Genomic DNA, 21,716 nt, shown 5'->3' with positions numbered 1-21,716 from the left:
ATCTCAGAGGCAACCTGGAAGAGTCTTTCTCTGGCTGGAGAGATGGCTCAGTGTTTAAGAGCACCTATTCTTCTTTCAGAGGACCCAGGTTCAGTTCCCAGTATCCATAGGGTGGCTTAAAGCCATCTGTAACTCTAGTTCCAGGGAATCCAACACCTTTTTCTGATCTCTATGAGCACCTAGCACTCATGTGGCTCACATATGCTCATGCAGGCAAAACAATCACACGCATAAAAGTAAAAATAAATAAAATGAAAGAAAGCCTGCTATCTTCCACCATGGAGGACTCCAGGATCAGACTCAAGCCCCCGGGCTTGTCAGCAAGGACTCTTACCCACTATGCCATTTTAAAGCCCATGCCAACCCTCCTCCCTTTTTTTGAGACAGGGTCTCATATAGCCCAAGCTGTCATTAACTCCTTAGGCAGTCAAGGACAACCTTGAATCTCTCTCTTCCTGCATCCACCTCCTAAGTGGGTACCACAGGCCTGCATCCCCACACCAGCTCTGCTATGCTGAGGCTGGATCCCAGGGCTCCCTGCAGGCCAGGCAAGCACTCTACCAACAGAGCTACATCCCAGCCCTGTGATCCATTTTTAACATTTAGCTGTTTCCTTACTGTTGGGACCATTTGGAGTCCTGGCCTCCAGCTGCTCTTCCCTGCTAGAGATCTTTACTTTCCTTCTGATTTGAGTTACTGAAAGCTGTGTCAAAGTTGTTTACCAGCTCTGCTTCACGAGCACGTGTTGCCTTGGCCTTGAGGATCAGAGGATAAGGTTTTCAGCTGTTGGTCCACCTGACTGTTGGGTATCTAAGCCTCCGTGGTGCTACTGAATAGGGGGCTTCTTACCAGTGACTAGAGGTTCATGTCTCTGTCTCTCTGTCTCTGTGTGTTTGTGTGTTTCAACCTCCAGCCCCTTGCCCAAAGCTTGTGAACTGTATGATAGCACATAGAGTGCAGACGGTCATTGTGTGCTGCACCTTACAGCAATGAAGGGGGTTAGATGCAAGAAGATGCCGAGAATGGTACTAAGTTAAAAAAAAAAAATCCCTGAACCCCGTGCAGAAGATTATGGGTCAGGCCAAGCTGTTCTGTCCAGGTTCTAGCTCCAGAAACTTCCTGTGACCCCTGTTGCTTCTGCTGGTGCTTTCTCTAACAGAGCAGGGGCAAGGTAGACATCTCCAGGGGGTAAAGGTCAGAGTTCAGGAAAGTGGGCAAAACTCTGCAGGCTCCTCCCACAGCAGGGAGAGCTGCATCTGGGACCACTTCCTCTTTTCTCACTCTGAAAATAGGACCTACCCTGCAGGGCAGTCTGAAGAGATGGGCACAGATTTCAGGCTGTCCTAGCCCTGCCTTGCTCCCAGGATAGGGAGTGTGGAGTGCGCTGGCCAGTTGCCTTCCTCCCAGCTTCTGGGGTAACTGAGGATCACCCTGCAGGCTTGCAGGATGGAGCATGCTGCCAGCAGCGAGGAGAAGCAGGCCTCAGTGTGCAACCTGGTGGCTGTGTTTGAGAACAGCAGGTACAGGTGTTTGGGGAGGGGTCAAGCCCTTCTATTTGCCTGGTTCTTCGGGTCCTGCCCTTGGTTCTCTCCCAGGTCCCTTCAGGACAGGTGACTGGCAGTACTGGAGACTGCTATTGGGGTCCTGAGCTGGACAGGGTGAACAAACAGCATGCATTGGGGGATCCCCAATACACACACACTTCCCACTCAAACCAGGACACAGTTAAGTGGCTGTCGTTGAGATTGGAGCCGAAGGGCAGGGCACAGATGACATGGGACTGGACGGGGCCAAGCAGAGCCATTGCTCACACTGCCACCATCTCACGGTCCCTTTCATACGGGCTCACCCTAATGGCCCCAGGGTTCTGTTCCCACCTTTAAAGAAGAAAGAGGAGGCAGGGGTGGGGGTGGGACCAGGTTCTTTACATTTCTGAGCTTTGGGACCTGTGCTAAGGCTTGCATCTGAAGGGAAAGGACAAAGCCAGGTGGTGGGGGGTCCTAGGTGGTCCTGGAGTGTGACACATGGAACTGCTCTGCAGACCTGGGACTTGGGAGTGTCTTAGGTACGCTCTCTGGAAGCACACCCAGATACAGGTTGGCCTCAGGAGGCTTAGGGGAGACTCTTTGAGAAGCAGAGCCTGAAAGAAGGGGAGGAGGGGGGGGGAGGAGAGGCTGGACCCTGTTTGTGCTAGGGAGTTTTAGAACCTGGATGACCACAGGGGTTCTGTTCTAGCTGAGGCACCTAGGCCTCCAGTTGCTAGATGCTGGGTGAGGCAGGTTTCTTCCCTGGAGGGCAGCTCCCAGAGGGGGACTCTGACAATAACCCTCAGCCACCAGTGCTCCCAGCCCTAGGGAGCCATGAGAACACAGTGCAGTGCCTAGGGGCCTATGGAGGGTGCAGGGACAGACTTCTGCTTATGATAAAAAGTTCCCTCCCACAATGCAAGACCACAGGCTTGGACTAGACAGGCCTCCATGCTGTGTGCAGGCCACGGAGTCCCACATCAAGCCAGCAGTACTTTCCCTTCTGAAACTTTGGCAGCTCATCCTGCCTCTCCAGGGGCTTGGCCAAGCTCATCCTATTCAGCACCCGGGACAGCTCCCCACCACCCCAGCCATGCGACCACCACACCCAGAGTGCCGGAGGGTGGGTACACTCGTGTGGGTGTCAGCCCCTGGGGTACCAAGCTGTGCCAGGCTGCACCTCGCAGGTGGAGTCACCCTAGACAGGAGCAGGTCACAAGAAGCATGTTCAGAGATGTGGGAGTCAGCCTACAAAGCCAGGGGTGCTATGCAGGCTTTCCCGTGGGGCCCTTGGCACCAAGCTGATCTGAAACTAAAGCCTGGGGAGGAAACAGCCACAGGCCTGAGTGCTTGGAAAATACAGAAGCTGAAACCAAATGATGAAGAGAAAATCTGAGACTCAGCACACTCCCGGCCGCTCAGCTCCCGCTACCCATGCCTCCCTGGCTGCACGCCATGAAGCCAAGGAACTCAATTTTCAGTGCCTGGAATGGGCCCCAATATTCCTGCTACTACCTCCATTGGGCCCTGTGACCTGGACAATCGCTTCAGTTCTCAAGAGAAAAGGCACCATCCTTTGGGGGTTTGGACCCCAGCCTGCACAATTTGAACCCCTTCCGAGTTCTCATCCTTCTGCCTCAGTTTCCACAGCTGCAGCATGGATGCAATGATATTCTTTCTCTTTGTGTTTTGGAGGGTTTTTTTCAACTTGTCTGGCCTCTATTTCCCAGTCTGTCTTTTTCATGGGGATGCCTACCTGGTCTGCTTCCCTGCACACACCTAGCAGGGAGCACTCTGCCAGGGCAGGCTTCTTTGGACTGTAGAATTGATATATCCAGTGGAATAAAACTGCCCTGTGAAGGTCAGACCCGCGGGGCAGGAGCCCTGCTCCCCAGGCTGCCTTTGTCCCCTGGTAATGGTGTGAAGGGCATGGGTTCCCCTGAAAAGCCCCAGGTTATCATCTGGGTCCTTCTGTATTACTCTATGGCTCCCACCTTCCCTCGATCAGGATTATAGAAATTAAAACCGGCGTGAAGTCCAAAGGTGAGGGTGACCCTGAAGGTGCCCCTGAAAAGCTTCTGTGTGCCAAAGGAGAGGTTCTCTAGACGTGGTTGAGTTTGAAACAGGGAAGTATACAGTTCCCCATAGAATAAAACAGTCCACAATGACTCATTCAGAGAACCGGTGCAGTTCCCTCCCAGAAGGGTGTTGATGGTGCCGGAGACATGGCTCAGTTGCTAAAGTGCTTGCCTAGCATGCACAGAACCCTGGGTTCTGTCCCCCACACCATGTAAACCAGGCACAGTGCCCCATGCCTATCCCAGCTCTAGGGAGGTCGAGGCAGGAGGAACAGGAGTCCAAAGTAGCACCTGCACCATGGGATGGTGAGCAAGCCAGGAACTAAGCGGGAGACTTAAACACGCACATACACAGACGAGACACGGGCCATCCCTGATACAAGATACAAGAATGCCCACTTTATTGTGCTCAGGGACAGCTTACATAGGGCTCTGGCCACGCCCCAGTTCTCGGGTTCTTTCAGCTGCAGACCTCATCAGAGCCCACTCCCTGCCATCAGGGTCTCATGCTCAGAGCAGCTGCAGGCTGCTCAGACCAGAGGAAAACAAGTTGTTTACAGGAAATTCAGGGTCTGGTGATCCCCAATAACCTTCCACTATAAAGAGGGCCAAGGCCAGCCTGTGATGCTTGAGATCCCGGCTCAAAAGAGTGGGGGGCAGGAGGGCTTGAGGAGAGATGCGGAAGTCTTGGCAAGTTCCCACGCTGTACCAGGCACTTGGGGGCCCCGTGAATACCAGTGACTCACACCAGTCACCCGGAGGGGACCCTCAAGCGTGCTTTGTTCTTTGCAGGAACCTGGGAACAACACCTGGATCCCATAGTCTTGATGACCAGCCCCATAGCCCCGAACACCAGCTGCCCCTGTCCCCAGGACCTTGGGAGGCACCTCCTGCTGAGGAGGCCTTGAAGTCTGAGCACCGACCAGTCAGCAGGACATATCTGAACTCCCTCAAAAATAAGCTGATAAGTGGGGCTTGGAGGAAATCCGGCCAGCCTGGGGCCAGCCCAGGGCCAGAAGCACAGGTGAGGAGTGGATCTCAGGGCTGCTGGCTCTAATGGGGGATGGGTAGAAGGGCCCCTCAGCCTTCCATCTCTCGCTCTTCCTGCCTCCTCTCCCTCTTCCTCCTCTTCCAGACAGGACCTTAGAATGTAGCCCAGATTGGCCTTAAAGTCACCTTCTCCTGCTTCTACCTCCCCAGTGTTGGGATGGCAAGTGTGTTCCAATAAGCCCAAGTCCCCCTCTTCCTATTGGTTCGTGGCCCTCCCTTATGACCTAATGTAACCTTGATAGCCCCCTACCCCTGAAAAACCAGACTGGCTCAGCTGGGAAGCCAGGCCCCTTCTGCTCCATGTCTAGAGAACTCCCCAGCAGGCAGCCAGGTCTCCTCCACAGTGGCTCCTTTGTCCCTGGCTCCCATGAAAACCCAGATGGAAGCTGCCTAACCTTAAAGCCTCAGCCCACAAACTAGGCACCCCTCTAGGCTGTATCCTAAGAAAGCTGGTCCAGGGCCAGACCTGGTGCACTGTGGGAGGGCAGGGATACCAGAGGGTGTGCTCACTGGGCACAGCCACAGTGTCTTCTGAGGAGTGGCAAGCCAAGTGACGATCCTTCTTCCCCCTCCCCTCGTAGGAACCTGAGGAGAAGAGGGTCGTGTGGGAGCTTCTGGAGACAGAGCAGGCCTACGTTGCACGCCTGCACCTGCTTGACCAGGCCAGTGGAGACTCCCCAGCACCCTCCATATCAGGAATGCTGACAGCAGCCCAGAGCTTGGCTTTGACTCAACCCACTGACCCTCGGGTAGTGTTGGGCCAGCATCGGAACTGAGACCCTTAGCACCATGGGCACTGCCTTTGTTCCTAATCATCCTTATACATGGCAGCCCTTCCTGGTTTCTCCAGGTTGCCCTCGCCAGACACCCCTCCTTTCTTATGGCGCTTCAACCAAGGAAGCTGTTTCCCTTGTTCCCTTGGCCACGTCCTAGAAATTCCTGGCTTGCCTGCCTGTCTGTAAAGTAGCTGGAATCCATTCTCCCCTGGCCATCTCTCCCAGGGCTGTGGCTAGGATGTAAATCTGGCTCTGCTGGAGCGGGTGTTCCCCTGGGCTGGCAGGGATGCTGGACAGCGGCTCCTTCTTAGGCAGGGTATGACCCGGTGCCGGTCCCCTGCACAGGTGTTCTTCCAGGAGCTGCTAAGGGAGGCGGGCCGCAGCAAGGCCTTCCCTGAGGACGTGGTGCGGCTCATCTTCTCCAACATCTCCTCCATCTACTGCTTCCACGCTCAGTTCTTCCTCCCAGAGCTGCAGCAGCGCGTGGATGACTGGTGAGATGCCAGGTCTCAGTGCCCCAGCTTGATCAGGGGCCACAGACCCAGGCCAGGGAGCCTGTGAGACACTGAGTGTAATGCTGGCCATGACTGTCTCCTAAAGGCCTCTACTCTTTGCACAGCTGAGGAGGAAGGGGGCAATCCTAGGCCCCGGGACTTAAGAGACCATGGATGTCATGAGCCCAGGAGCTCAGAGTCTAAGGAGGAGTGGGACCCTTGGGGTGTTGCTCTCTCCTGCACCCGCCCCAAGGGTGCTGGAAAGGCTGTTCGCGGCTGGGGCCAGACTGAGAGCCTCCCATCCCCCACTCAGGACAGCCACACCCCGCATCGGAGATGTGATCCAGAAACTGGCCCCCTTCCTGAAGATGTACAGTGAGTATGTGAAGAACTTCGAGCGCGCGGCGGAGCTGCTGGCCACCTGGATGGAGAAGTCTCAGCCCTTCCAGGAGGTGGTCACCCGCATCCAGGTGAGGGGCACAGGGGTGGAGCCTGCACGTTCACCTGGTGGGCCTGCCTCATTTCCCCAGGTCGGACGCCCCGCTCAGACCCCGGACTCTGCTCTCTGTCCCCTTACCCTACCGCCCCCGCTTTCTGCTCCCCAAGCTCAGCGAGGCCTCGGGCAGCCTGACCCTGCAACACCACATGCTGGAGCCTGTGCAGAGGATACCGCGGTACGAACTGCTGCTCAAGGAATATGTGCAGAAGCTGCCAGCTGAAGCTCCAGACCGTGCAGATGCTCAGAGTGAGGACACCATGGGTCCCAGGGAGCTGGGGTGGAAGGCAGGCTGGTCAAGGTCAAGTGTATACCAAGGACCTACTAAAATGATTCTCATGACCTCTATCATTGACACTTCATACATGTTATCGACACCACAGCCACAGTTGACAGACAGGCCAGTAAGGCCCAGAGAGGTTAAATGACTTGCCAGGGTCACACAAGCCAGAACAGAGCCGAGCTGGAATTTGAATCTACATCTGTAAGGTGTACCTTCTAGGTCTGGCTTTGCTCAGGGAGTAGAGATGATTACTGAAGTCATACATCTAACCACACAGCTTCCCGGGGGTCTCGGTGCCCCTCTCCTAGGTGGTTCTTCCTGCCTTCTAGACCCTCACTATGCTGGCCTGCATGGGCAGGGCTGTCCTGTGCCTAGTGGTGGTTATGGCAGGTTCCCTAGGCCATATTGCGGGGCCCCAGCCCCAGCCTGCAGGTCTCCAGGAGTAACTGCATCCTTGCTCCCTTGCTAGGAGCGCTGGACATGATCTTCTCAGCCGCACAGCACTCCAATGCAGCCATTGCAGAGATGGTGAGCAGCCCGTCCTGGCGTGGGTGTGGGGCATTTCCAGATGCACCGATCTCGCCCAGGGTACCTGTCCCACGCTGTCTCCTTGCCTCTGGCTCCCTCCTTCCATCCCCACCAGGCACATTATCAAGAAGCTGGGACCCTGCCCAGCGTAGGCTGAAGGTGTGCCCCATCTCCAGGAGCGGCTACAGGGCCTGTGGGAGGTATATCAGCGCCTGGGCCTGGAGGACGACATGGTGGACCCCTCCAACACCCTGCTCCGAGAGGGCCCCGTCCTGAAGATCTCATTCCGTCGCAGCGACCCGATGGAGCGATACCTGTTTTTGGTAGGGGCTGCCGGGTTCCGCTGTCAGGTGTGCGCTGGGAAGCAGAAAATCAGAGTCTGAGCCCTGGCTGACTTCTAAAGACAGCACAGCCCGAGGGAATTAAGGCAGTCACCAGGAAGATCTGCCGGACTGACCCTGGAAAAACCAGGGTCTCCGGACATCCAGCCGTATGGCTACTGAGGTCAATAACCCAGTCAGCTCTGAGGCTCTTCCGGCTGCTCTGGTCACCTAGTGCTCAGAGTAGAGGGACCCTTCAGAGTCCGATGGTGCAACTGGGGGCAAGACAGCTACATTCTCGCTCCTTCCCAGATCACCTGTGCAGACTTTGTGCCAGCCTAGAGTGTGGCCGGGGGAAGGGGAGGGATCACCTGTGCAGACCTGTAAGCCAGCCTAGAGTGTGGCCAGGGGGAAGGGGAAGGGTATGGCCAGATCACCCGAGAGACCCTGAGCTGCTACCCATACTGCCTGTGTCTTCCCCAGTTCAACAACATGCTGCTGTATTGTGTACCCCGTGTCCTCCAAGTGGGTGCCCAGTTCCAGGTGCGGACCCGCATCGATGTGGCTGGCATGAAGGTGAGCCATCCTCCAAAGAGGACCCAGGATAGGGGGCAACGGTGGGGGGGGGGGCAGAGCAGGTCCTTGGGAGGAAATGTGAGCAGAGCTCTGTCTGGCCCTTGTGGGGGCAGCACGGCTTATCCCAGGACAGTGCACAACCCTGTCAACTCCCTAGCTTTCCTTGCTATCGGCACCATTGCTGTCCACATGGCAATGTGTGACCAATGTTCTGAGTGGCAGGTCCGGGTGGGCCTGGTGGGCCTGGCGGCCTGATGTGTGTAGGCTCTTCTGTACTGTGTGCTGCTGGGGATGGACCACCTGCCTGGGATAGCTGGCAAGCATTCTGTTGGGTCTTACCCCATGCCTGGAGTCCTGCATTTCCAGGTGACCACAAGTGACCCTGATACTCCTGCCCACGTGCTGATGTTTGAGCAGGATTGGAGAGTAAGCCTGGCCTGGCCACTGGCTGGAGTGTTCTCATCTAGAGTAGAGCTCAGATGAGCAGGGCCAGCCCCGCCTCCTCCTCCATCAGACCCTCTCCACAGTCCTCTGCTGCCGCGTGTTCCCTGGATGAGGTGTTTTCTTATCGTCTAAGGACAGTTATAGATAGGGCTGGGGATGTGACTCGATTGACTGAGTGCTTGTCTGGTGGATTCCATCCCCTGCGCTGCACAGCTAGGTAGAGTGGGCCACCCCTGGAATCCCGGCCCTGAGGACCCCAAAGTTGGGTAGTAAACTCTCCCTATAGTACCCAAGCCAGGGGGGAAAACTCAGAGGTACTGAGTCTGGAGCCCAGGATATCACCCCCATCCCCACCCCATGGAGAGTTCCAGGGGTATGAACACTTTCTGAGAGTTCATAGTGTCTTCACCTGAGTTGGCTGGAGTCTTTTAAGTGTGTGGTTCCACCTGAGGCTTCTAGCCTCCATCCTGAGATGGTCAGAGAGTCTCAGAGGCCAGAGTGTGAGCAGGCATGTCTGAGAAGGGCCTTTGGTGAGCAAGATTGAGGGAGGAGGTAGACAGAACTATGGGTAGGAGAAATATATTGGAAGGACGGACTCAGCCTAGAGAGTGTCAGAGGCTGACCGACAAAGGCAAGAAACAGACACCAGGGCCGGGTGTGATGGTACATGATTTTGATCTCAGTTTTATGGAATCGAGACAGGCACATCTCTGTGAGTTTGAATCTACATGGATCTACATAATGAGACTAAACTGGTCTACATAGTGAGTTACAAGACTAGCCAGGGCCTCATAGTGAAACCTTGTCCCTAAAGAAGGGGAGGACCTAAAGGAGACAAAAGCTATACAGACCAAAGGAGATCCACAGCTCGGCATGGGAGCGCTCACATGTAATCTCAGCGCTTGGGAGGCTGAGACAGGAGGATTGCTGCAAATTCAAGGACAAACTGAATTGTGCGGTGAATTTCAGGTCAGCCTGGGGTGTACAGAGAGACCACCTCAAAAAACAGAGTTTGTAATGTCTCTCAGTTGGTAGAGAACTTGCCTAACATTCCCAGAGCCCTGGATCAGATCCAGGCAACCAGTAGCCCAGATGTGCTGGCCCACACCTGTAATCTCAGCATTTGGCAGGTGCTGGTGGGATGGCCAGGAGTTCCAGCCATCCTTGGATACATAGTGAGGTTAATGCCGGACAAGACCACGTGAGAACCCGCCCCAGAAACAGAAGGTCCGCTGAGAAGGCCACGTATCCCTTGTGTGCCTGCTCTTGGCTGCCACCCTCTGGCACAAGCCTGCGTCTCTTGTCAGTGGCCTCACAGTACCCTCTGCTGGATGTTGCTGGGCACAGCGGGTGAAGAGCAGGCTACAACAAATGGGAACCATTTTCTGAGTCAGGTTTGAAGGAATCTGGTTTGAACCACCCTGGTGGTTCTACCGGTCTATGGTCTGGTGCCAGGACCACATGGTTCTCACAAGGTGATTGTGCCCTGGTCTGAGCTGGTCCTGTGAAGGAGTGGGTACAGAGGCATGCCTTTCCGGAACCTCATATCCACCCAAACAGGTGCTCGAGGGCACCCCATCGCAGAGGTGCCATCTGTAGCCAACTGTGACGTAGCATAGCTCGCATATTAATAGCGAGAGTTGACCGGCAGATGGCAGTCAAATGTCTTGTTCTAACAAGATCTGGAGATGAGCCAGTTGGCCAACAGAAGCCAGGAAAGCCTTCTGAAGCAGGGAGTCCTTTGATGATGGGCACAAAGACCTGAGTGGGCTAGAGGAGTCCTGAATTGAGCCAGACCCAGAGAGGGCCAAGCAGGCTAAGATGGCCCAGCAGGGCACCAAAGCCTGAAGATGCTAATGAGGACTCCAGAGCATCTTGACCCAGGCAGAGAGTTCCCCAGGGTTCCCCCTTTCCTCTCAACCGTTCTCTTCCTTCCTACCCTGGACCCCAAGCTTTGGGCTTCCACCTTCTTTTCTTTGACCCTCCCCTGACAGGTTACAGAGTCTGCCCAGGCCTCCCATGCTGTCCGTCAGTGGAGTCACCCTTCTCTCCCAGCCCCTCTGTCCAAAGGCCTGAGCTGCAGAAATGCTCGGCCCCATCTCACCCAAGCTTTGCCATTCATCCCTTGTGCATAGTGGCTGTGTGCAGTCTACACCGTTCATAGGGCCTCCCTGAGGCAGGACACAGGGTCCAGGCCACTCCCAGTCCTTCTCAAAGGACAGACTGCGCAGAGAAGCCTTGGCCGCTGCGGAGCTGGAGGAACGCAAGCCCCAGGCTCTAGTCTTGGGTCTGGCTTAGATTCCCTGGGCCACTCCCTGTGTACACCTGGGGCAGGACTGGGTTGGCTGGACTTTGGGGGAGGGGTGAAAGTCAGTATTCATCTAACCTCGCTCTTGATGGCAGAAATCCAATGTTCGGTGCCTCATTTTCCCCTTGAAATGTGGTGCAGTCTCGGGCAGGTCTCAAACCTGCTCTGAGCTTCCAGTTCCAGCGCCGTGTAAATACGGATGAGATCCACTTCCCAGGATCCCCCTAAGAATGACCGAACTTTCTATGATGGAAATATTTAGGCCATGGGAATAGTCCCGTAAGCTTTCACAGACCCGTCTTACTTTGAGGTCGTTTCTGTTTCTGGTGACTCTCTGGAACTGTCCTTCCACTTCACACTGGGTCAGCTTTGATGCTGCTGACAAAATCCCTAAGGCTTCAGTCCAGTTTGCATAGAGTCGGGTGCCTGTGCACCTGCCTGGGTTAGGGCTGTTCCTGCCTGCAGTGTAAGGCCTGGTGCTCCTTCCTCCATGGGCAGGTGCGGGAGCTGACTGACGCTGAGTTCCCACACTCCTTCCTGGTGTCTGGAAAGCAGCGCACGCTGGAGCTGCAGGCCCGGTAGGCACCAGCGGGCGGGGGGTCTACGGGAGACCGGCAGACAGGGCGGACAGGGCGGGTGGGTGCTACCCTCTGCGCTGTTCTGTTTCCTTCCGCGCAGGTCCAGAGAGGAAATGATTTCCTGGATTCAGGTATGGACACTCCAGGCCTACTTGGGAGGAAGGGGGAAGAGGGTGTATGTGTGCCCCACACATGAGTGTGCTCAGCTGTCCCCTCTTCCTGTGGAGTTTGAAGTCAGCCCCGAATTCAAATCCTGCTGTGTCCCACTGCCTTGCTGGGGAGTCTGGAGCAACTCCTGTCATTTGAGACAGGAGTTTTTGACGTGTATAATCTGGAGCTAACACTTCTCCATGCGGTTAGAGTTTGGGCGGGCAAGACGCCTGGGGCGGCTCTCACCCTCCACCCTCACCTCCACTCAGGCCTGCCAGGCAGCTATTGACCACGTCGAGAAGCGGAGTGAAACCTTCAAGACTGCTGTCCAGGGACCGCAGGGGGACACACAAGAGCCCAAGGTAATAGCAGCTTCTGTACCTCAAGGCCAGGTGGCAGGAACAGAGAGTGTCCCCTACCAGGACTGACACAAGGGAAGCCCTTCCACCCGACACCACCCTCAGGTGACCCAGGGCCAGTATCCTAGTTAGCAAAATCTTTCTCCGAGCCAGGTGTGCTGGGATGCCAGCCCTCGTGAGGGAGAGGCAGGAGGGTCAGAAGTTCGAGGTCGTCCTCTGATATTTAGTGAGTTCAAGGCCAACTCAGGCCACATGAGATCCTAACTCAAAAAGACCTTCAAAAATAAAAATAAAATTCTCTGCCTTTAGCTGGGCATTGCAACAGGCCTTTAATCCCAGCTCCTCACCAGAGCTGAGTCTAACAGAGAAGTGGGGTGGGGGTGCGGGGGAGGTGAGTAGGCTTTTGGCTCTGAACTCTGGCTCTCTGGGTGCCGATCCTGAGTTGTTCAACCTCTCTAGACCTGTTTCCTCCCCTATACAGTAAGGATATTAGTAGGTAGATTACCTCAGAAGCTGCAAGGCCTCCAATGGGTGCAAGATGCCTCGACGTGCCCACCCAGCTAGATGCTCTCCTCCCTCAGCCACAGGCAGAGGAGCTGGGCCTCCGAGCGCCTCAGTGGATCCGAGACAAAATGGTGACCATGTGTATGCGCTGCCAGGAGCCCTTCAATGCCCTGATGCGTCGGCGCCACCACTGCCGGGCTTGTGGCTATGTGAGTATGCCTGTGGGGACTGGGGACCCAGCCCAGGACCTGCCTTTGCCTATGCCATTCCTGCCTCCAGCGTCTGGCTCCAGCTGGATCCCCGTCCTGGCCAACTCTGCAGCCTCGGCTGGCACACTGGGAGTGGAGTGTCCACTGCCCTGGCCTTGTAGTGCCCAGTATGGTAAAGCAGTGTGCTACTTCCCTGCTTTCTTGGGATGGGAGGTGGGCTCAGAGGGTGAACTGGCTCCCTGAAGCCTCCTTCTGTGACTCTCCTGTTTACTGAGAGGGTCTCTATCCCCAGGGGGGTATCGGCTCACCACCCACCACTTTTCCAGTCCCACCATCTGGCAGGCACCCCAACCTCATTCTTGCTCCCATCCTCGTTTTTATTAAATTTATTTATTTATTATGTATACAACATTCTCCCTCCATGTATGCCCACACGCCAGAGGAGGGCACCAGATCTCATTACAGATGGTTGTGAGCCACCATGTGGATGGTTGCTGGGAATTGAACTCAAGACCTCTGGAAGAGCAGCCCAGTGCTCTTAACCACTGAACCATCTCTCCAGCCCCCCCCCTCCCATCCTCTTATGTGCTGCGAACTCCACCTTCTTGTGCAGGCCTCAGTTTCCCCACCTGACCTAAAATAAAATTTTAGAACCCGGGAGAGGGGAAACAGGAGGATCTAGGGTTCATAGCCAGCCTGAGCTATAGAGAAAGACTCAGTCTTAAATCTTTAAAAAACAACACTATGCCACTGAGATGACTCGGAGGGTGATGGCATTTGCCACCAACCCTGGGTTCAATCCCCGGAACTTACATATGAGAAGGAAAGGACTAACTCCTATAAAGTTATCCCAACTTCCACACCCATGCCATGATGCAGGATATGCATGCACACATATATACAAACACTATTCATGCTCATGCACACACTAAATTTAAAAATAATGGTGACAACTTAACACAAAGCCAAATGTCCCAGGACACATGTGTAGCCTCAGGACACGGAAGGTAGAAGTAGGAGGATCAGAAGCTCCAGGTCAGCCTGGAGCACAGCTACATGAGAGCCTGCCTCAGAAAAGCAAACAAGGTTGATGAAGAAAAAAATTAAATATTGAGCCAGGCGTGGTGGTGCACGCCTTTAATCCCAACGTTCGGGAGGCAGAGGCAGAGGCAGGCAGATCTCTGTGAGTTCAAGGCCAGCCTGGTCTACAGAGTGAGTTCAGGACAGACAGGGCAAAACAGAGAAGCCCTGTCCCAAAAAACTAAAAATAAACAAACAAAAATAAATGTTGAAGGGTTATAGGAAACAAATTTCTCTTAGGCAGGAGAGAGCTGGCTCAGTACTCCAGAGCACTGGCAGAGGACTCCGGCTCCAGGGGATCCCAACACCCTCTTCTGGCCTCCACAAGCATCCACACGCCTATGGCATACACTCACACAGACACCTATATGCACATAAATAGAAACAAATGTTTAAATTTCTCAATAAAAACCTAATATCCACCCAAGGCACGCAGGCCCTGGGAGTCCCCATCCTGACTCCTGAGTGTCTGGGGCCAGTGATGTCCTCTTTAGGGAGCCAGTGAGTCACTCTCTCGTTTCGTTTCGTGCTTGGCTGCCAGTTTCTGTCTCCCCTTTGTGCCTCGGGCACCCTGTAAGGGCGGGGTACACAGTGACTCCCTGAGAGTGACCACACCCAGCATGCCTGGGGCACCCCAGTGTTCCTGGGAGTCACACAGCACCCAGAGTTTCTCTCTACACCTCCCTACTCAGCCTTACCTAGTATCGATGAATATTTTATGCACCACCACCCTTAGGGGTAAGCTGGGGTGGCTGGACTCCCCAAAATACTCCTGCCAGGTCTTCCTGCCCCTCCGTTAATGCAGGATAGACTCCAGCAAGATGACAGACTTCCTGTTTTTTGTTTGTGTTTTTGAGACATGGTCTCACGGAGTGTAGGCTAGCCTTGAGCGTTTCTTCCCCTTGTATTCCTGTGCTCAGTCACGGCTGCCGCCGTAAAATAGACAGAACGTGCAAGAAAGATTTTTCTTGCAAATGTAATGTGGCCTTTGAACATCTTTAACCTCCTGCTCCCGCACAAACGCTGGGATTACAGGTGTGCACTACGTCACCCGCTTTCTGTGATCCCGGGGATTAACCCTGGGCTTTGTGCGTGCATTCTCCCAACTGAACTACATCCCTGGCTCTAAACTGTGGGCCTGTGAAGACGCCGAGGGCGCCTGCGCTGCCAGTTAGCCGTGTGGCGTAACCAAGGCACTTTCTCCTCTGAGTCACCCTGCCCTTGTGCCTTGTATCAGCGGAGACTAGAGTCCTGCCCTTGCTGGGGCCGGCGAGGTCCTGGCAGCTACTGGCTTGCCCTGCCGAGCCCTCCAGGACCCAGCCCCAGGAAAGAGGCTCATGGAGGGGGCGTGGTTAGTTGCGCAGAACCCTGGGCCTTCTGCCTGGGCTCCGGAGGCCATGCTTTCTCAACCCCCCTCCCCTCTGCCCCCATCCTCAGGTAGTATGTGCCAAGTGCTCCGACTACCGCGCAGAGTTGAAATATGACGGCAACAGGCCCAACCGCGTCTGCTTGGCCTGCTACACGTTTCTCACCGGAAACGTGCTCCCTGACAGCAAGGAGGACAAGAGGAGAGGCATCTTGGAGGTGAGGTTGGCAGCACCCGCCCCACTCATCCCTTCCCGGAAGATTTCTGCCCTCGGTTCTGAGAAACAAACCACCACGTCCCGCCTTTCCTCATCTTTCTACGCACAGGCAGCCCTGTCTCCTCCAGTCCAACCACCCTGGGCCTGACAGCAGCCAGAAGTGGCTATGGACTGTAGGCTACTATCCAATCTCTTCTGCTCCGCTGCGTCCCCATCCAATAACAGTGCGGCCCATCTGTTCCAGTTCACGGTCCTAGGGCCCAGCCCCCTGCTCTGCACAGTAGAGAGAGGAATATGTGTGATGAATGGGGTGCCCAGGCTCCAGTCAGGCCGACTGCAGGCAGTGTCCTCACCAGAAGGGGCCTCAGAAAACCAATCCAGAGAGGTGACCTGTTTCACATCCTGCAGCTCTTTTTGACCTCTGTGATCTGTGTGCACCTTCAAAGCGTCCCGGGACCACTCCCCATCCCGTGAGCCCTCACTGTGGATTCCAGTCAGGTTCATCTTTGACTCTCAAGTGCAATGTTAAAACCCAGATGCTAGCTAGCGCCCCTATCTCCCCCACGATGGCCAGAGAGGCATCCTGCAGTCCCTTGGGAAAGAAGGAAAAGCTGGCCTATTTGAGCCGAAACTGATTCCGACAGGCAAGTTAGCACCTTCTCAGACTGCAGCCCCTTCCCGTCCCATGTATCCCCTCAGATCAGACCCTGACTAGGCAAAAGGCCTGCATCTGGAGTCTCATGCCTGGCAAACTCCAACTCTGTCCCCTGAGCAGCTCGGGATGACATTCCTGGCTCTGGCACCTGCCCTGTAAGCACACACACACCTGTCTCTCCTGCAGTTCTGTCTGTTGTGGGTCAGCATGAGCCAGGGCCACATGGTGGGGTGTCTTCACGCTCCAGAGACAAATGACATCTTCATTCCTTGTAGTAACTTGCAGAGATTAATTAAGGGTAACGACTGTCGGAAGTGCTGGCATATGCCTACTCCCCCAGAATCTGGGGGTGCGGGGAAGAGGTTCAAGGCTATCTCCTGATAAATACCAACTTTTAGGTTATCCTGGGCTATGTGAGCCTCTGTCTCGAAAAGAAAAAATGGCAGTGATCGTGAAGTTCCCTGGCTGTGTCTGGTCCCCTGACACCTTGAGAGCACTCTGTCACCTGACTGTCCTCTCTGCTTTCAGAAAGACTCCCTGGCAGGGCCTGACCAGAGTCTGGTGTGCAGCTTCCTGCATCTCATAGGGGACAAGTGGGGCAGGAGCGGCCCCCGGGGCTGGTGTGTGATCCCTCGAGATGACCCCCTTGTGCTGTATGTCTACGCAGCCCCTCAGGTACGCCACGCCTGTCCCACCTAGGCGGCCTCATTCTCACGGGGTGGGGAGAGGGGGGCTTAGGGTACTATTTGCCCTATGGGGACATGGTATTCTCAAGTTACAATTTACTGAATTTCAGAGCTGACCCAGACTGTAGTTTGCAGCTACTTTGCCCTGAGGAAGGCCCATTCTTTCCTCCTCTTCCTCCTGTCTTCTGACAGCCCCCTCCATTAGGGGGCTTCTGCGTGAGCAGGGGTGTGTGGCTGTCGGGAGCATCAGGGCTAAGGCGGAGCACTTGGCTTTCTTCTCCACCAGGACATGAAGGCTCACACCTCCATTCCCCTGCTGGGCTATCAGGTGACGGCGGGACCCCAGGGGGACCCTCGGGTTTTCCAGCTGCAACAGTCAGGTCAGCTGTACACCTTCAAAGCTGAGTCTGAAGAGCTGCAGGGCCGCTGGGTGAGGGCTATCAAGCGCGCAGCCAATGGCTGGACCCCTGAGGGACCTGACGAGGAGGACATTTCTGACTGAACCATGGCTGATGTTTCTCAAGAACCTTGCCCATGGCAGCCTTCCCCGGCTGACCCCACTGCTCTGTCACTCCACGCCAAGTTAGGTTACTCTGACCCACTCTGTCATCTATGTCCAGAAGTTCACCCCGACTCTGTATTCAGTAGATGAAGGTCCTTTACTTCAGGAAGACACAACCACGTGTCTCAGCTGGCTGGGGGCAGGAGTGTCCCTGAGCTGTGAGACCTTCATTGCTGAAACCGGGAGGCGTGACGAGAGTTGTAGCTTAGCGGTAGAGGGCTTGCCTAGCACATATGAAGCCCTGAATTGGGTCCTCAGCACGACACACACTGGCCATGGTGACACATGTCTGTGATCCCAGCAATTGCATAGGTAGAAGAAGGAATACCAAAAGCTCAAGGTCGCCCTTGGCTACATAGTGAGTTACAGTCCAGCCTGGACTACATGAGACCTTGCAAGAACACACACACACAACACACAACACATAACACACACACACAGAAATCAAAATAAGCCAGGTAGTGGTAAACTGGGAGGTGGTTTGACACACAATTTTAATCTCAGTACTGGGGAGGCAGAGGCAGGCAGATCTCTGAGTTTGAGGCTAGCCTGGTCTACAGAGTGAGTTCCAGGACAGGCAGAGCTACACAGAGAAACCCTGTCTGGAAAAAATGAAAACAAGCAAACAAAAACTCAAAGTATGAGAAGTCCCAGTTACCCATGACTGTTGGCACCCTCATGAGGGTCTCAGCCCAGGCTGCGAGGTAATCACCTAGGAAGGTTTAGAATGGTTGTGGAAAACAGACACCAACTGCCTCTGAAATTAAACATTGTTCATGTCTACTAGCAAGGCTTTTTAGTTGCTTGGTCTGGGAAGAGGGAGGTAAGAGAACTTGGGTTGCTTCCACTGGAGAGCAGTGTGTGCTGGGCTGCATGGCTGGAGAGGAAACAAAAATCTTCGGGTACCTGCCAAAACCAGTGGGACCATGGTCACAGCAGTAAGCTTACCGTGGGGCCTCTGCAAGTGAGCACACGTGCGTGCGTGCGTGCATGTGTTGATGTGCATGTTTTCAGGGTCTTACTGTGTAGCTCTGTAGCCCCATCTGGCCTGAAACTGACAATGTAGACCAGGCTGGCTTCACAGAGAAGGCCCTGCCTCTGCCTCCAGAGTGCTGGGACTACAGGCGCAGGCCACCAATGCCCTGGATGTTTCATCTGGATTCTCTGAATCATGAGCTGAGACTCCCGTTTTCCAGATGAGGACATCGATGCAGGGAGAATGACAATTGCCTCTGGGTCACACAGGTATCACAAGAGTAAGTCATTAGCTCAGCGAAAAGAAGGCAGAGAAAGGAGGGAAGAGGAGAGTGGGGGAGATAGGGATGAAATGGGCACCTCTGTCTGGCCCCACCCCTTCTAGCACAAAAAAAAAAAAAAAAAAAGAGTGGGGAAGCTTAGAGATAGAAAGATGGCTCCGCAGGTAAAAGCACTTGCCACCATGCCCGACAGCAAGAACCCACAAAATGGAAGATAAAAACTGACTCTCTGCCCTCTACATGTGTGCCAGGCATGCTCATATAACCCCCACCCTCAGCAAATAAATGTGGAAAAATATGATTTTAGCCTAGCAATCCTTCTGGTGCCGGGTAGGAAAGGAGGGCTTGTAAAAGTCCCGAGCCCCCGCTGGCATCATCCCTGTGAGGACCAGCCTGGCCAGAAGATTGTCCCTGTGTTCATTCATCAATAAATGCTGAACATCTTCCAAGAGTCTAATTCATTAGAGACATAGCAACAGTCGCGCCCCCAGGCAGCTCATCTTTAAGGGAGGAACTGGCAGGGCAGAACACACAAGTGCAAAACAGAGTTTGCCAAATGTCACGATCACTAGCCATACGCTACTTCCCTGATGTCAAAACTGGAAGTCTAAATAAGTTCATCTTGAGAAGAAGGTCTATGCTGGGTGTGGGGACCCACACCTTTAATCCCAGCACTAAAGAAGCAGAGGCAGGTGGATCTCTGTGAGTTTGAAGTCAGCCAGAGCTACATAATGAGATGCTGTCTCAAAAAAAAAAATGCATCTAAGATGTGAGGAAAGAAGAATCCGTTTGGCACGAGGGAGATGGCTCAGAGGTTAAGAGCACTGACTGTTCTTCCAGAGAACATGAGTTCAATTCCCAGAAACCACATGGTGACTCACAACCATCTGTAATGAGGTCTGGTGCCCTCTTCTGGCATGTAAGCATATACACGGTCAGAACACTGTATAATAATAATAATAATAATAATAATAATAATAATAATAATAAAGAGCAGCCACTGTGCAAATCAGGATGGAAGTTCCTCAGACACTGAAATAGAACTACCGTCCAGCCCAGATGTGCCACCCTCTGGCCACGCACTCTAACAAGGTCAGTATGCCACAGAGGTACCTGCACATCTGTGTGTCCTGCTGCACTGTCTACAGTCATCAGAGGACAGAACCAGTCACCCTGTCCATCCATCAACCGATGAACGATACGGTGAATGCATTGCACATATATGCACAGTGGACTTTCATGCAATGATGGACAATGGAGTCATCATATTTGCATAAAAATGGATGAAAGTTACTGCCTTAAGCCAAATAAGCCAGACTCAGAAAGACAAACACAGCATGTTTCCTCTCATTCATGGGACCTGAATTTTAAAATGTATGAATATGTATATATATATGTAGGGGAATTTAGGTCTTAAAACTAGAAAGGGAACCAAGAGATGGGAAGAAGGTCTTGAGGGGAAGAAAAGGGGGGCACACGCGTGAGACATGAAAATGGAAAGATGTGGGAGGGGAGTCAGCATGGGAAGAAGAACAGGAAGAGAGCGGAGGAAGGGAAAAGTGAAATGCGTGCAGGAATCTACGGCGGAACCCGTTCCTTATACTGATTTTAAAATTAACTTAGGGGCCGGAGAGATGGCTTAGCAGTGAAGGGCGTTTGCTGATCTTAGAGGACCTGGGTTGGGATCCCAGGGCCTACAGCAGATAGCTAACTGCACCAACAGCTTCAGAGGATCCAGAACCTTCTGGTCTCCAAGGGCACCTGCATTCACACACACACACACATAGGCACACACCACGCATGCATGCACACATGCATACATGCACACACACATGATCTTGGAACTGGAGAGGTGGCTCAGCAGTGGGGGAACACTTGTTGCAGAGGACCTGGGTTCAGGTCCCAGCACCCACATAGTGAAAGCTGAGGAGGAACCTGGATGCGAGGATCCCCTGGGAGGAGACCTTGATGAAGGGGTCGTGGTCAGGTGCCAGAGCCTGGAGAAAGCTTGCCTCTCCTGACCCCCCCTCTGGGACATTACTCTTCAGTCTGAGGACCGGACCCTGCCACTGGCACTCAAGGTTTCTGGCTCCCTTCACCCTTTCCTTCTGGACGTGATCTGAACGCACCGTGTTGCCAACAAGGCATCTTTCCAGCTGGAGCCACATCCTCAGCTCCAAACCAGTCTGTTGGCACCAGTGAGTACCCACAGATACAGACGAAGTAGGAGAGGCCAAGAAAGGTAGCATGACTGGTCTAAGGTCATTCAGGGACTGTTTCCAAGTCACACCCAGCCAACACTAGGGGGCAGCATCTCCCAGGAGGTGGTGTCCAGCCCACTGCACAGCCCTGCCTATGTCCTCTAGGGCAAGACACATCTCTGGAGGAGGGTGGCCACTGATTGAATATGTGCATAGCCTTGGCTGGTAGGCGTGTGAGCGTACCATGAGCTATTTATTTATTTATTTATTTATTTAGGTTTTTCGAGACAGGGTTTCCCTATAGTTTCTAGAGCCTGTCCTGGAACTAGCTCTTGTAGACCAGGCTGGCCTCGAACTCAGAGATCCACCTGCCTCTGCCTCCCGAGTGCTGGGGTTAAAGGCGTGCGCCACCACCGCCCGGCTTTTATTTATTATTTTTTAATTAAGATTTTATTTATTTTTATTTACGTGTATATTTGTATTTGTACCATGTCCACGCAAGTGTGGCAGAGGCCAGACAAGGGCGTCGGATCCCCTGGAACCTCCACTTAGAGATGGCTGTGAGCTGTCTGACATGGGTGCTGGGAACCAAGCCCAAGTCCCCTGGAAGAGCCATACCTGCACTTAAGTGCTGGTCCACCTCTCCAGCCTCCCTCCCTTTTTTAGGGGTCTCTTGTGCCCAGGCTGAAGTCAATGATCTGCAACCTCTGATCCTCCTGTCTCTACCTGTACCATGTATCATGTATGCAGTGCCAGAACCCAGGGATCCTGTGTATCAGGCAACTCCACCAGCAGAGCCAGATCAGCACATTCTCAGAATAACTCCATCTAGCCCTAAGCCCGACTGCCTCCGCCTTCAGCATGTATTCCAAAGGGACAGCTTGCTCACCCTGGTCCACAGTTCACCATGCTACCCTAAACCATGCCATCTCTGGTTTAAACTCCCCTGGCTCTCACATGGGTCCTGATGCCCATGCTCTGCATAAATACTCTGTTTTTTTTTCTTTCCTGACA

The 21,716-nt window shown here is 54.0% G+C and overlaps 1 protein-coding gene across 1 annotated transcript; it reads left to right on the top strand.

Annotated features, from left to right (window-relative positions):
- Positions 1-1,297: 1,297 nt before the first annotated feature.
- Fgd2 (FYVE, RhoGEF and PH domain containing 2) lies at positions 1,298-18,031 on the top strand. Its single transcript, XM_038344028.1, has 16 exons — positions 1,298-1,520; positions 4,397-4,628; positions 5,236-5,316; positions 5,776-5,924; positions 6,238-6,394; positions 6,531-6,669; positions 7,173-7,231; positions 7,408-7,554; positions 8,035-8,127; positions 11,378-11,457; positions 11,558-11,588; positions 11,877-11,969; positions 12,548-12,679; positions 15,197-15,343; positions 16,526-16,672; positions 16,970-18,031. Exons 1-16 carry the CDS (start codon positions 1,447-1,449, stop codon positions 17,183-17,185), a joined length of 1,977 nt encoding a protein of 658 aa, XP_038199956.1. The 5' UTR covers positions 1,298-1,446; the 3' UTR covers positions 17,186-18,031.
- The last annotated feature ends 3,685 nt before the right edge of the window (positions 18,032-21,716 follow it).

Source organism: Arvicola amphibius, chromosome 9 (assembly GCF_903992535.2).
Source record: "Arvicola amphibius chromosome 9, mArvAmp1.2, whole genome shotgun sequence".
In the NCBI taxonomy this organism is placed as follows: Eukaryota; Metazoa; Chordata; class Mammalia; order Rodentia; family Cricetidae; genus Arvicola; species Arvicola amphibius.
The sequence above is the reverse complement of the archived record's forward strand: the minus strand, read 5'-3'. Positions and strand labels throughout refer to the sequence as shown.